A 13,931-nucleotide genomic window follows, 5' to 3' on the forward strand; every position below is an offset into this window, starting at 1 on the left:
CTCTTTCATCCGAAAATGCTTCACCAACACCTCATACCCCATTTAAGAGCTCCTATACAAATCTTTCATGGCCGACTGAGTAAAGATACATTTATTCAGTCATATAAGTTGTTTTTATAATGGTTGAGGGCAATTTACGTGTCATGTTTTAATGCAGGTATGTTGTCAGATAAAACTCATAGGCACTTGTTTTTCTGTATTATTTGTTGGTTGTGAAAAGGGAGCTGTCCGTGGTCCTGAAACCATTCTTTCTTGACTTGTGACTTTCATCTGTCACATTTACTGTGTTCAACGTCAGTACTATTTTCTGCTGAGGTGTTCGGAGACTCTGATGGGTCCCCTGAGGTATAGGGTCTAATATGACAACTGTTTCCTGTCTTTCACGTACATCAACTAAACAAGATGTGACAACTCAGTGATATCTAGCCTGATTGACGTCTGATTTTCCCACCACTTTCATGCATTTTGGTTTCTATATTGGTGCTTTGATCTATATGTGCTCTTTGTCACCTACAGTACTGTCACTTACTTTGGTTAAATGTAGCTGGGAAATATATTTTATTTACACAGATTAGCCTACTTCCTATGGATTATAGAAATACAGATTGGGACAATATGAATATATAGGAACAGGCCATTTTATTTGTATGTTTGGGTTGTCTCCATTACTCTGATCTGAATTCTGAATACATTACATGCCTTTTGGATGACACTTCTTTACTAATTTAAATCCATACCGTTTTGTGTGTATTAGCAGTGATACACCCAGTGGGAATCACACTCCTTACCTCCAAGATAGAGGGTGGTGCTTTGCTTCACCCATTGACACATAGGGTGACTGCTTTTCTTTTTTATTGTGATTGAAATATTTGGTTGGCTTTGCCTGGCTCTGTTTGCTCATATTAATTAGATCTATTTAGAATGTTTTTGTGCTATTTAGATTACATTTGTTTATGTCTTGTGGTTCAAACATTTTATTTAACTTTGTCCAAATCCTTCCATGGGGATTTCCTCTTTTACTTCGGTGAACACTTGCAGATATAATGTGCTACGATCCATGTATAACACACATATGATTCTACTTCTAGCCTGTTCTACAGCAAACACTTGGCAATTATAATTTCTTCCTTGGTAGCTCATCATGTATAGGCTTGGTGAGAAAGGCAAGTGTCCAGACTGTCTATAATGTTTGTGGCATAATAGATGGTGTGTATAATGTTTCCTAGTGTTGCTGGAGATCTATACGCTTGTGTCTGCCGGTCAATTTATGTTGGTCAAAAGTTGTCATGTATGTGTTGTCGAGTATGTGGTATTGGTCTTCCTCAATCTCTCTCTCTCTCTCTCTCTCTCTCTCTCTCTCTCTCTCTCTCTCTCTCTCTCTCTCTCTCTCTCTCTCTCTCTCTCTCTCTCTCTCTTTCTCTTTCTCTTTCTCTTTCTCTTTCTCTTTCTCTTCCTCTTCTTCTTTCTCTGTCTCTTTCTCTCTCTTTCTCTCTCTCTCTGTCTATCAAACATGAAAAAAGGGACTACAACAATAATTATGTTAAATCTGTAAATTGAAATGCCTGGTGCATTTATAGCTAAATAACATAGAGGTTGAATAGTTGCAGGTGATGTGTCACATTCACACTGGTGTTCTACCTTTTGCTGAAGTATCATGATGGAAATGTCACCCTACACCCTAACAGATATGTCTGTGTATCTGCCCATCTGTCTACCTGACTATCTGTCTGTAGATGAAAAGGTTTTCAACTTCTGCTTAGTGTCTCTGTCCATGGTGCTGATTGCTTTTCAACTTTGTATGCATCATTCAGGGACTATTTACTACACTGTAACTGCACTTGATAAGGAAGAGCCTCTTGTTAAAACAACACAAGTAACAACTGTATGTGAGAAGATAACTAACTACTCCTCTTTTCAGAGGCAAGTGTTAGAAAATGTTTACTCCACCAATGTGTGAGCTCTCCAGTTCGACACTGAACAGTGTTACTGACCCTTAGCTGACAGAGATTTACCTTCCTGCTGACGTGTTGTACGCAACTTGTAAGTTGCTTTGGGTAATAGTGTTCAGCTAAATTACTAATTGTAAATGTAGATGTAAATTAAACAGGCCTAGAGTTCCATCATTCTGAACGTACACTGTAAACACAAAATGCTACTTGTTATTTGTGTTATTCTTACAGCCATGTCTCATCTTTGCCAAAGGTGCCACTGTGTTCTCAGTGGTTCTGTGCACTGCATAACATAATTAATATTTCTGCTTCAGGCCAGGCTGCCCAGACTCAACACAATATACTAATAGATTGTAGGCCAGTCACTATGATCCTTGCTAGCAGATGTCCCTTGCTGCCTACAATGACACATTGTTACACAGCTTATTTACAGTATCTTGTATGACCTCCTCCATGTCCTCTATGCAGAATAACATGCTCTCAAACCGGTGGTCAAGGGTCAAACAGGTTAGGCTAACAGATACAATTAAAAAGAAATTCATCATGCATTATTAAACTACTACAGTAAACTTATATCAGCTGTTGTTCACTGTGAGCTAGGCGTGATAATGGGCTTCCTTCTGTGTAATCACCATGTTGTCCTCTGGTCTACAAGGACAAAGCATGTGGCTGTACGACCGAAGTCCAGTTGTGGAGAAGATTCTGTGACTCCATGAAGTCAGAGACTCGTTCACTGTCTATGGAGAAGCTCCAGATTTTATATCCCAGTGTGGAGGGTTCAGAGAGGGTTATCTTTCTGATTTATAGCATTAGGAGAGAGTAGGACTTTGAGATTGTCACAAATATAAAGTGCATTACAAATTGAATTCATTTTTATTATTATTATTATTATTATTATTATTATTATTATTATTATTATTATTATTATTATTATTATTATTATTATTATTATTATTATTATTATTATTATTATTATTATTATTATTATATTTATTATTATTATTATTATTATTATTATTATTATTATTATTATTATTATTATTATTATTATTATTATTATTATTATTATTATTATTATTATTATTAGTGGTGCACAAATACTGACTGAACTGTCCTGGGGCACAGGAAGAACATAGTAAATTCTTAAAATGGGTGGGTTGCCCCTTTAACAAGAAGCTGACAGTAAATGTTATCTCATCTTCAAATTGAGAAGTGTCTCCACTGTCAGTCTTTCTTATTAAAGACATCACACGCCCACTGGAGTAATACTGTTAGCCGGAAACAAAGTCTTGTTTTAAACTGCTTCCTAACCCGAATGAATGAATGAATGAATGAATGAATGAATGAATGAATGAATGAATGAATGAAAACGTTTATTTTTGACCATGTATTATTTTTTTTCCTTAAATTTTAAAACATAAAAAAAACATTAAAATAAAGGAATTATAAACAAAAAGTCAAGAGCAATGCATTTAGTTAGCAGACATGTCCAAAAAAGGAGTAGCCGGAAGCTAAGCTTATTGATCCCTACCCCCTTACATTTACATTTGTTCTTCCATTAATTTGACTAGATATAACATAATTTAGTATATTGTGGTGGACACTAGAGGGAGGTGTCTCACTTCAGAATGGACACTGATTGAGTGACAGGAGGGAGTTGACTTAAGGGTGTGGCTGTACCTTGGTTCTGTTGGATTTGTTTGGAAGTAAAGTTCAGAGACTCGATACTCCGTCTGCTCGTCTCATTGATTCACTTCCACAGTGGTGACCCTAAACGTGTGAAATATGAGCAATAACGAGAATCCACCGGCTGTGGTTCCCGCAGTGTATGCAGCTACAGTCAAGTTGCCAGAGTTTTGGCAGCATGACCCGGCCCCGTGGTTTCAGCACATCGAGACACAATTTCACCTCCGCGGAATAACGTCGGATGAGACGAAATATTACCATGTTGTGGCGGCATTGGATTCCTCCACTACACGCCGGCTGATGGGATGCCTGAGAGAGCCGCCAGCAGCCGGCAAATACGACGCGCTCAGAGAACAGCTGTTGCGCATTTTCCAGCTGTCAGATGCAGAGCGCGCGGAGCGCCTATTGTCCCTCAACGGATTGGGGGACAGTAAACCAACAGAACTGATGGAGAACATGCTAGCACTGCTTGGTTCAGGTGACGCTACGTTTATTTTTGTGCAGCTGTTCCTGCGTCAACTCCCGACTCCGGTGCGCACGGCTCTGGCCAGCTCGCCTCTCGTGCGCACCAAGGATTACCGGGGATTGGCAGAGGAGGCGGATAGAATACTACTGGCCTCCCGTCAGTACTGTGTGGCTGCTGTGTCTGATCGGGTGGCTGATCGCAGGGATCAGACACAGAGGGATGATAGAGGGCTTTGTTATTATCATCGCCGTTTTGGCAACAAAGCGAAGAGCTGTGTTCCACCATGCACCTTTGGTAACCAGGGAAACGCGAGAGCCGGCGCTCGTTAGCGGCTATGAGCGCTGGCGTCAATATCAACGAGCTGTTGTTTATCGAGGACACGTTGTCTGGAAGGCGTCTGTTGGTGGATTCTGGCGCCCAGAGGAGCATCCTGCCTGCGTCGGCCACGGACGCCTTGGGAAACAGTCATGGACCACCCCTGGACGCGGCTAATGGGACTTCCATCCGTACGTTTGGTACCAGGTACGTGACTATGTGTTTACATGGACAGCAGTTTAGCTGGGAATTTATTATTGCTTCAGTGTCGGTGCCTATACTGGGCGCGGATTTTTTGTGTGCTCACAGACTGTTAGTGGACGTTGCGAACCGTAGGCTGATTGGCTCTGTGTCCTTTGACACATACCCCTGCACACTAGGGGGGCCGGGGCCGCCTGCCCTGGCCAATATGCTCGCCACAGGCGATATGTACCAGCGCCTCCTCGCTGAGTTTCCTGCTCTGACTGTCCCCACTTTCTCTGCCTCTGTCGCCAAGCATGGGGTGGAACATTACATCCCAACGGTGGGCCCGCCAGTTTATGCACGGGCGCGCCGCCTGGATGCTGCTAAACTGGCAATAGCCAGGGAGGAGTTTGCCACAATGGAACGGCTCGGCATTGTGCGCCGGTCCAACAGTCCTTGGGCCTCCCCACTACACATGGTCCCCAAGGCGGACGGGAAGTGGCGTCCGTGTGGTGATTTCCGTCGCCTAAATAACATCACCACTCATGACCGGTACCCAGTGCCACATATCCAGGATTTCTCTGCCCACCTGGCGGGCGCCACCATTTTTTCTAAAATAGATTTGGTGCGTGGCTACCACCAGGTACCGGTCCATCCGCTCGACGTGCCCAAGACTGCCATTATCACCCCGTTTGGACTGTTTGAATTCCTGCGCATGCCATTCGGCCTTAAAGGGGCAGCGCAAACATTCCAGCGGCTGATGGACTCTGTGCTGCGAGGCCTGTCATTTTTGTTTATTTATCTGGACGACATCCTGGTAGCCAGTGCATCGGTGGAGGAGCGTCGGGGACATCTCCGTCAACTGTTCGAGCGGCTCAACGAGCATGGGCTGATCGTGAACCCGGCCAAATGTCAGTTTGGCCTGCCGGCCATGGATTTCCTGGGCCACCATGTCTCTTCCCAGGGGGCTGTTCCTCTACCCGCCAAGGTGGAGGCAATTGCTGCTTTCCCCCGCCCCCTCACCATCAAACCTCTCCAGGAGTTCCTGGGGATGGTTAATTTTTACAATAGGTTTATAGCCCATGCGGCTCACCTGATGAGACCTCTGTACGAGGCGTTGAAGGGGAAGAGAGCCAACGATGACGTGGGCTGGTCCCCGGAGCGGGTCCAGGCATTTGAGGGCTCTAAGGCTGCCCTTGCCAACGCTGCCATGCTGGCACACCCATCTCCTGCTGCTCCTATAGCCCTCACCACCGATGCCTCCGATTATGCAGTAGGTGCGGTGTGCGAGCAGTGGGTGGCTGGCGCCTGGCAGCCTCTGGCCTTCTTCAGTAGGAAGCTGCGCGACAACGAGAGGAAGTATAGTACATTCGACAGGGAGCTCCTGGCCCTCTTCCTCGCCATACGTCACTTCAGGTTCTTGCTGGAGAGCCGCAAGTTCACAGTTTTTGTCGACCACAAGCCCCTAACGTTCGCCATGGCCAAGACCACGGAGCCATGGTCGGGGCGGCAGCAGCGCCAACTTTCCGCCATATCGGAGTTCACTACCGACATCCAGCATGTAGCCGGTAAAGACAACCAGGTGGCGGACTGCCTCTCCCGGGCGCGCGTCAGTCCTGTGCACCTGGGCATCGACTATGTTGCCATGGCTGCTGACCAGCTCACCGACTCAGACCTTCAGGCGTTCAGGACGGCTGTGACAGGACTTCGACTTGAGGATGTGGTGTTTCACGACTGCGGCGCCACGCTCCTCTGTGACGTCTCCACTGGCCAGCCCCGCCCCATGGTTCCAACTGACTGGCGCCACCGGGTATTTGACACCATTCATGCCCTTTCACACCCTGGGGTAAAGGCGTCGGTCAAGCTGGTAGCGGCCAAGTTCGTCTGGCCGGGCCTTAGGAAGGACGTCAAAGTATGGGCGGCCTCCTGTGTGGCGTGCCAGCGTGCCAAGGTACATCGTCACACTAAGGCCCCCCTGGAGCCGTTTCTCATTCCAGAGAGGCGGTTTGACCATGTCCACGTGGACCTGGTGGGCCCACTTCCCCCGTCTCAGGGTTTCACACACCTCCTCACTATGGTGGACAGGACCACCAGGTGGCCGGAGGTTGTTCCCCTGTCATCAACAACGGCTGCGGAGGTGGCTCGGGCGTTTATCTTCGGCTGGGTCACTCGGTTTGGCACGCCATTGGACTTGACTTCGGACAGGGGATCCCAGTTCACTTCTGAGCTGTGGAGCACCGTGGCTGAGAGACTTGGGGTGAAACTCCATCGTACCACAGCATACAACCCAAAGGCCAACGGCATGTGTGAGCGTTTTCACAGATCCATGAAGGCCGCTCTCCGGGCCACGCTCACAGATGGCAACTGGGTCGACCGTCTTCCGTGGGTCATGTTGGGCCTGCGTACTGCCCCTAAAGAAGACCTGCAGGCCTCTTCAGCCGAATTGGTTTTTGGTCAACCGCTGAGGGTCCCAGGGGAGTTCCTTCCTGGTTCCTCTGCCCCTTGGTCCACTACAGCTCACCGATCTGCCTTCCAGGACGCAGCGAGGGTGTTTGCCCCAGTTCCCACACATCACTGCCTTCCCCAGTCCTACATTCCTAAGGACCTGATGACTGCGAGGTATGTGTTCATCCGTCATGATGCCCACCGTTCTCCACTGCAGGCTCCCTATGACGGGCCCTTCCGCGTCCTCGAGCCGGGCCCCAAGTACTTTGTGGTGGACATGGGGGGGAATAAGGAGCAGATCTCAGTCGATCGTCTTAAGCCTGCTCATGTGGTCCCAAATGGGCCGGTGGAGCTGGCTCAGCCCCGGCGCCGGGGCCGGCCACCCAAGTCTTCCCCTGTCCCATGCCCTCCGGCCGTTGTTACCCCTACCTTTCCACCGGCGAGGCCTCGGCGGCGGCGGGGACGGCCCCCTGCCCCTACCCTTACCCTTTCCCCTTCCACGTTCCCTGTGACTGTTAAATACAGTCGTTATGGCCGCGTGGTCAGACCTCCTAAAAGAGACTGAAGACACTGGGTGCACTGTTTTTGGGGGTTTGTTGTGTTCAGTTCCGTTTGTTTGGTGTTGCACTGAATGTCAATTCTGAATGTTCGGGGGGGGCCTGTGTGGTGGACACTAGAGGGAGGTGTCTCACTTCAGAATGGACACTGATTGAGTGACAGGAGGGAGTTGACTTAAGGGTGTGGCTGTACCTTGGTTCTGTTGGATTTGTTTGGAAGTAAAGTTCAGAGACTCGATACTCCGTCTGCTCGTCTCATTGATTCACTTCCACAATATTACAATATAGAATATACTTTTTCTTATAGTATGAAAAGAAAAAAAACTTGATTCACTTGACAGCAGTGAATACAGTACAGCACTACATAACACAATATAACATAACTTTAACCTGGAGTGCCATGCTTATATATACATACTAATATTTAGTTATAATTCATGTTTTCTCAAGTCTGTACATGTTTTATAAAATATAGACTCTCTATAAACAGTACCTTGCAGTCCGATGGAATAGTAGAGCAGTTCTCCTGGATATTAATTTGTCCCTTCAGAATAACTTTGTGTTATATCAGAAATAGGCTCATGGTGTCGCTCTGCACCAAAGCAAGGTACAAGTCTCCATTCATCCACCCATTGGTTGTCGGAATACAAAGCGTTATTCTGGTGCTGTGCTGCATTTGGTCGAGGAGGGCGATTCTAGGAGCCTGCATTGTGTTATGTTTTATACTTTGGATCAAATCAAAGAATAGGTATTTTTCGGTTATATTTATTAACGATCGAAACGGACGTTTAAACCCGGTGTGCTCAGTAAGGATCATGGGATACGAGGGATTTACGCTGCCGTGCTATGGCGTTCTTTTCTTTATTCTCGCCCTGCGTTCGGCGAATGGAGACGTCAGCTACTCTATTCCGGAGGAGTTGAAACGTGGATCTGTGATTGGAAACATAGAGAGGGATCTCGGGCTCGAGGTGGGCAGACTGTCCGCTCGAAAGGCCCGTATTGATACCGAAGGGAACAGCCGCCAGTATTGTGGCGTTGATCTAAACACGGGAGACTTGGTTGTCAACGAGAGGATCGACAGAGAAGGCCTTTGTGGGAAGAAAGCATCATGCGTCCTAAAACAGGAACTAGTGCTGGAGAATCCTCTAGAACTGCATCGCATCAACATCCGTGTTCAAGATATTAATGACAACTCGCCGCTGTTTAAAGAGGATTTATTGAAATTTGAAATTCGTGAATCGGCTGTCAAAGGTGCACGTTTTATTCTAGACGAGGCGCACGACGCAGACATCGGAGAGAACGGTGTTCAGGGTTATACGCTTCAAAGTAATGATCATTTCACGTTAAACGTCAACACGAAAGGCGGTGGCCGGAAATATGGTGAATTAGTGTTGGATAAAGAATTAGACCGGGAAGATAAACATGAGGTCATATTACTGCTAACAGCTCTGGATGGAGGCTCTCCTCAGAGATCAGGTACTGTAGTCATCCACGTCACTGTACTGGATGCTAATGATAACGCCCCAGTGTTTAGCCAGGCCGTCTATAAAGCCAGTCTGCCTGAAAACTCTCCTCTAGATACTGTAGTGGTTACAGTGAGTGCTACTGATGCAGACGAGGGGGTGAATGGAGAAGTGACTTATGGCTTTGATCATGTTTCCGATGAAAATAATGTTTTTTCTCTAGACCCTAAAACTGGAGAGGTGAGAGTGACGGGACCTATTGATTATGAAAAAGAATCTACATATGAGATGCAGATTAGCGCCAAAGATGCACTTGGGTTGGCGTCCTACTCATCACTGATAATTGATATTACTGATGAAAATGATAACGCCCCTGTGATTTATCTCAAATCTCTGACTAACTCTATACCAGAGAACATACCACCTGGTACAGAGGTGGGCATCATTAACGTGCAGGATAGAGACTCTGAGAATAACAGACAGGTCCGCTGCTCCATTCAGCAAAACGTTCCTTTTAAACTGGTTCCCTCCATCAAAAACTACTATTCGCTGGTGACCACAGGAGAACTGGACCGTGAACTAGTGTCTGATTACAACATTACAATCACTGCCACCGACGAGGGTTCTCCACCTCTGTCCTCATCTAAAAGTGTTCAGTTATCTGTATCTGACATCAACGACAACCCACCGGTGTTTGAGGAACAGTCCTACAGCGCCTACGTGACTGAGAATAACAAACCTGGCTCCACGCTATGTTCCGTTACTGCTCGAGACCCAGACTGGAGACAGAACGGTACCGTGATTTATTCTCTGTTACCTGGTGAGGTGAACGGTGCCCCAGTGTCCTCCTATCTATCTGTTAACGGAGACACGGGGGTGATCCACGCTGTGAGGTTGTTTGATTATGAACAGTTCAGGAGCTTTAAAGTCCACGTGATGGCCAGAGACAACGGTTCTCCTCCACTCAGCAGCAACGTGACCGTCAGTGTCTTCATAACGGATGTGAATGACAACTCTCCTCAGATACTGTACCCCGCCCCGGAGGGCAACTCCTTCATGACCGAGCTGGTCCCCAAAGCTGCGCACGGGGGCTCTCTGGTGTCCAAGGTGATAGCGGTGGACGCGGACTCCGGACAGAACGCCTGGCTGTCCTATCATATAGTCAAATCCACTGATCCGGGACTTTTCACTATTGCTCTCCACAGCGGAGAGATCAGTACACAGCGGGACATTTCTGAATCTGACAGCATGAAACAGAACCTTATTGTGGCAGTGAAAGATAACGGACAGCCCTCTCTCTCTGCCACCTGCTCCATGTATTTACTTATCTCTGATAACTTGGCTGAAGTTCCAGAACTGAAAGACATGTCTTATGATGACAACAATTCCAAACTGACCTCTTATCTGATCATCGCGCTGGTGTCCGTCTCCACCTTTTTCCTGACCTTCATTATTATCATCATGGCTGTGAGGTTTTGTCGCAGGAGAAAGCCCAGACTGTTGTTTGACGGAGCGGTCGCCATCCCCAGTGCGTATCTCCCTCCCAATTACGCAGAGGTTGATGGCACAGGAACTTTACGCAGCACTTACAATTATGACGCCTATTTAACCACGGGTTCTAGAACCAGTGACTTCAACTTCGTTGGATCTTACAATGACAACACGATGCCTGCAGACCAGACTCTGAGAAAAACTCCTGCTGACTTTGCTGAGGTGTTTGGAGATTCTGATGGTTCCCCTGAGGTAGGAATAATACATTTATAATTATTTCATCCGAAAATGCTTCACCAACACCTCATACCCCATTTAAGAGCTCCTATACAAATCTTTCATGGCCGACTGAGTAAAGATACATGTATTCAGTCATATAAGTTGTTTTTATAATGGTTGAGGGCAATTTACGTGTCATGTTTTAATGCAGGCATGTTGTCAGATAAAACTCATAGGCACTTGTTTTTCTGTATTATTCGTTGGTTGTGAAACGGGAGCTGTCCGTGGTCCTGAAACCATTCTTTCTTGACTTGTGACTTTCATCTGTCACATTTACTCTGTTCAACGTCAGTACTATTTTCTGCTGAGGTGTTCGGAGACTCTGATGGGTCCCCTGAGGTATAGGGTCTAATATGACAACTGTTTCCTGTCTTTCACGTACATCAACTAAACAAGATGTGACAACTCGGTGATATCTAGCCTGATTGACGTCTGATTTTCCCACCACTTTCATGCATTTTGGTTTCTATATTGGTGCTTCAATCTCTATGTGCTCTTTGTCACCTACTGACACTGTCACTTACTTTGGTTAAATGTAGCTGGGAAATATATTTTATTTACACAGATTAGCCTACTTCCAATGGATTAGAGAAATACAGATTGGGACAATATGAATATATAGGAACAGGCCATTTTATTTGTATGTTTGGGTTTTCTCCATTACTCTGATCTGAATTCTGAATTTACATGCCTTTTGGATGACACTTGTTTACCAATTTAAATCCATACCGTTTTGTGTGTATTAGCAGTGATACACCCAGTGGGAATCACACTCCTTACCTCCAAGATAGAGGGTGATGCCTTGCTTCACCCATTGACACAAAGGGTGACTGCTTTTCTTTTTTATTGTGATTGAAATATTTGATTGACTCTGCCTGGCTCTGTTTGCTCATATTAATTAGATCTCTTTTGAATGTTTTTGTGCTATTTAGATTACATTTGTTTATGTCTTGTGGTTCAAACATATAGTGTTTTATTTAACTTTGTCCAACTCCTCCCATGGGGATTTCCTCTTTTAGTTCTACTTCGGTGAACACTTGCAGATATAATGTGCTACGATCCATGTATAACACACATATGATTCTACTTCTAGCCTGTTCTACAGCAATACACTTGACAATTATAATGTCTTCCTTGGTAGCTTATGATGTATAGGCTTGGTGAGAAAGGCAAGTGTCCAGACTGTCTATAATGTTTGTGGCATAATAGACTGTGTGTATAATGTTTCCTAGTGTTGCTGGAGTTCTATAAGCTTGTGTCTGCTGGTCAATTTATGTTGGTCAAAAGTAACTGGTTGTCATGTATGTGTTGTTGAGGATGTGGTTGCTGGTTATTCTGATTGGTATACACTTTATTTTACATTTTGTATATACTTTCAATTAATTGTTTTGCCATTCTGTCATGTGTCTGTCTGTCTGTCTGATTGTCTTTTTGTTTTTGTTTATGTTAGCTATAAAAAAGGTGGATTTTTACTTTCCTCTGGAAATGATTTTCTAGAAATGTAACAGAATGAAGGTGAACCCACTGAGTAACAGTAAAAGTGTGTTTTCTGATTTGCAATCATATTCACTCTCCTGTTTCATTTGAGTTACATTTCCTCACTGGCACAAATTGTGTGTTGAACGTGTCATATTGTCACTCACTCAGTTGTAACTAGTGGTTTAGAATAATATTTTCTAATATCACCCTCCTGACACTACATGTTAACACACAAGCGCGTTCGTCTTTCTCAATCTATCTCTCTCTCTTTCTCTCTCTCCCTGTCTATCAAACATGAAAAAAGCGACTACAACAATAATTATGTTAAGTCTGTAAATTGAAATGTCTGGTGCATTCATAGCTAAAGAACATAGAGGTTGAGTAGTTGCAGGTGATGTGTCACATTCACACTGAAAGTGACTTTACAAGAGCAAATACATGGGCTGCCCAATACATTTCAAAACAGACATATGGTTCTTTGTCTGGTTCAATTAGTGAACCTGGTGTTCTACCTTTTGCTGAAGTATCATGATGGAAATGTCACCCTACACCCTAACAGATATGTCTGTGTATCTGCCCATCTGTCTGCCTGCCTATCTGTCTGTAGATGAAAAGGTTTTCAACTTCTGCTTAGTGTCTCTGTCCATGGTGCTGATTTCTTTTCAACTTTTGATGCATCATTCAGGGACTATTTACTACACTGTAACTGTCCTTAATAAGGAAGAGCCGCTTGTTAAAACAATACAAGTAACAACTGTATGTGAGAAGATAACTAACTACTCCTCTTTTCAGAGGCAAGTGTTAGAACATGTTTAGTCCATCAAAGTGTGAGCTCTCCAGTTCAACACTGAACAGTGTTACTGACCCTTAGCTGCCAGAGATGTACCTTCCTGCTGACGTGTTGTACACACCTTGTAAGTTGCTTTGGATAATAGTGTTCAGCTAAATTACTAATTGTAAATGTAGATGTAAATTAAACAGGCCTAGAGTTCCATCATTCTGAACGTACACTGTAAACACAAAATGCTACTTGTTATTTGTGTTATTCTTACAGCCATGTCTAATCTTTGCCAAAGGTGCCACTGTGTTCTCAGTGGTTCTGTGCACTGCATAACATAATTCATATTTCTGCTTCAGGCCAGGCTGCCCAGACTCATCACAATATACTAATAGATTGTAGGCCAGTCACTATGTTCCTTGTTAGCAGATGTCCCTTGCTGCCTACAATTACACATTGTTACACAGCTTATTTACAGTATATTGTATGACCTCCTCCATGTCCTCTTTGCAGAATAACATGCTCTCAAACAGGTGGTCAAGGGTCAAACAGGTTAGGCTAACAGATACAATTAAAACGAAAGGCATGCATTATTTTAAACTACTAAACCCATATGATCTCTTGTTTGCTGTGGGCAAGGTGTGATAACGGGCTTCTGTGTAATCACCATGTTGTCCTCTGGTCTAGAAGGACAAAGCATATGGGCTGTACGACCGAAGTCCAGTTGTGGAGAAGATTCTGTGACTCCATGAAGTCAGAGCCTCGTTCACTGTCTATGGAGAAGCTCCAGATTTTGCATCCCAGTGTGGAGGGTTCAGAGAGGGTTCTATTTCTGATTTA

At 45.0% G+C, this 13,931-nt stretch overlaps 1 protein-coding gene across 1 annotated transcript; it reads left to right on the forward strand.

Annotated features, from left to right (window-relative positions):
- Positions 1 to 8,416: 8,416 nt before the first annotated feature.
- Positions 8,417 to 10,828, forward strand: LOC311242483 (protocadherin beta-16-like; the record flags this gene model as incomplete). Its single annotated transcript, XM_084331446.1, has 1 exon — positions 8,417 to 10,828. One exon carries the CDS (start codon positions 8,417 to 8,419, stop codon positions 10,826 to 10,828), a length of 2,412 nt encoding a protein of 803 aa, XP_084187572.1.
- Between the last annotated feature and the right edge of the window lie 3,103 nt (positions 10,829 to 13,931).

Source organism: Notolepis coatsorum (assembly GCF_963971535.1).
Source record: "Notolepis coatsorum genome assembly, chromosome: 16".
NCBI classification, from domain to species: Eukaryota; Metazoa; Chordata; class Actinopteri; order Aulopiformes; family Paralepididae; genus Notolepis; species Notolepis coatsorum.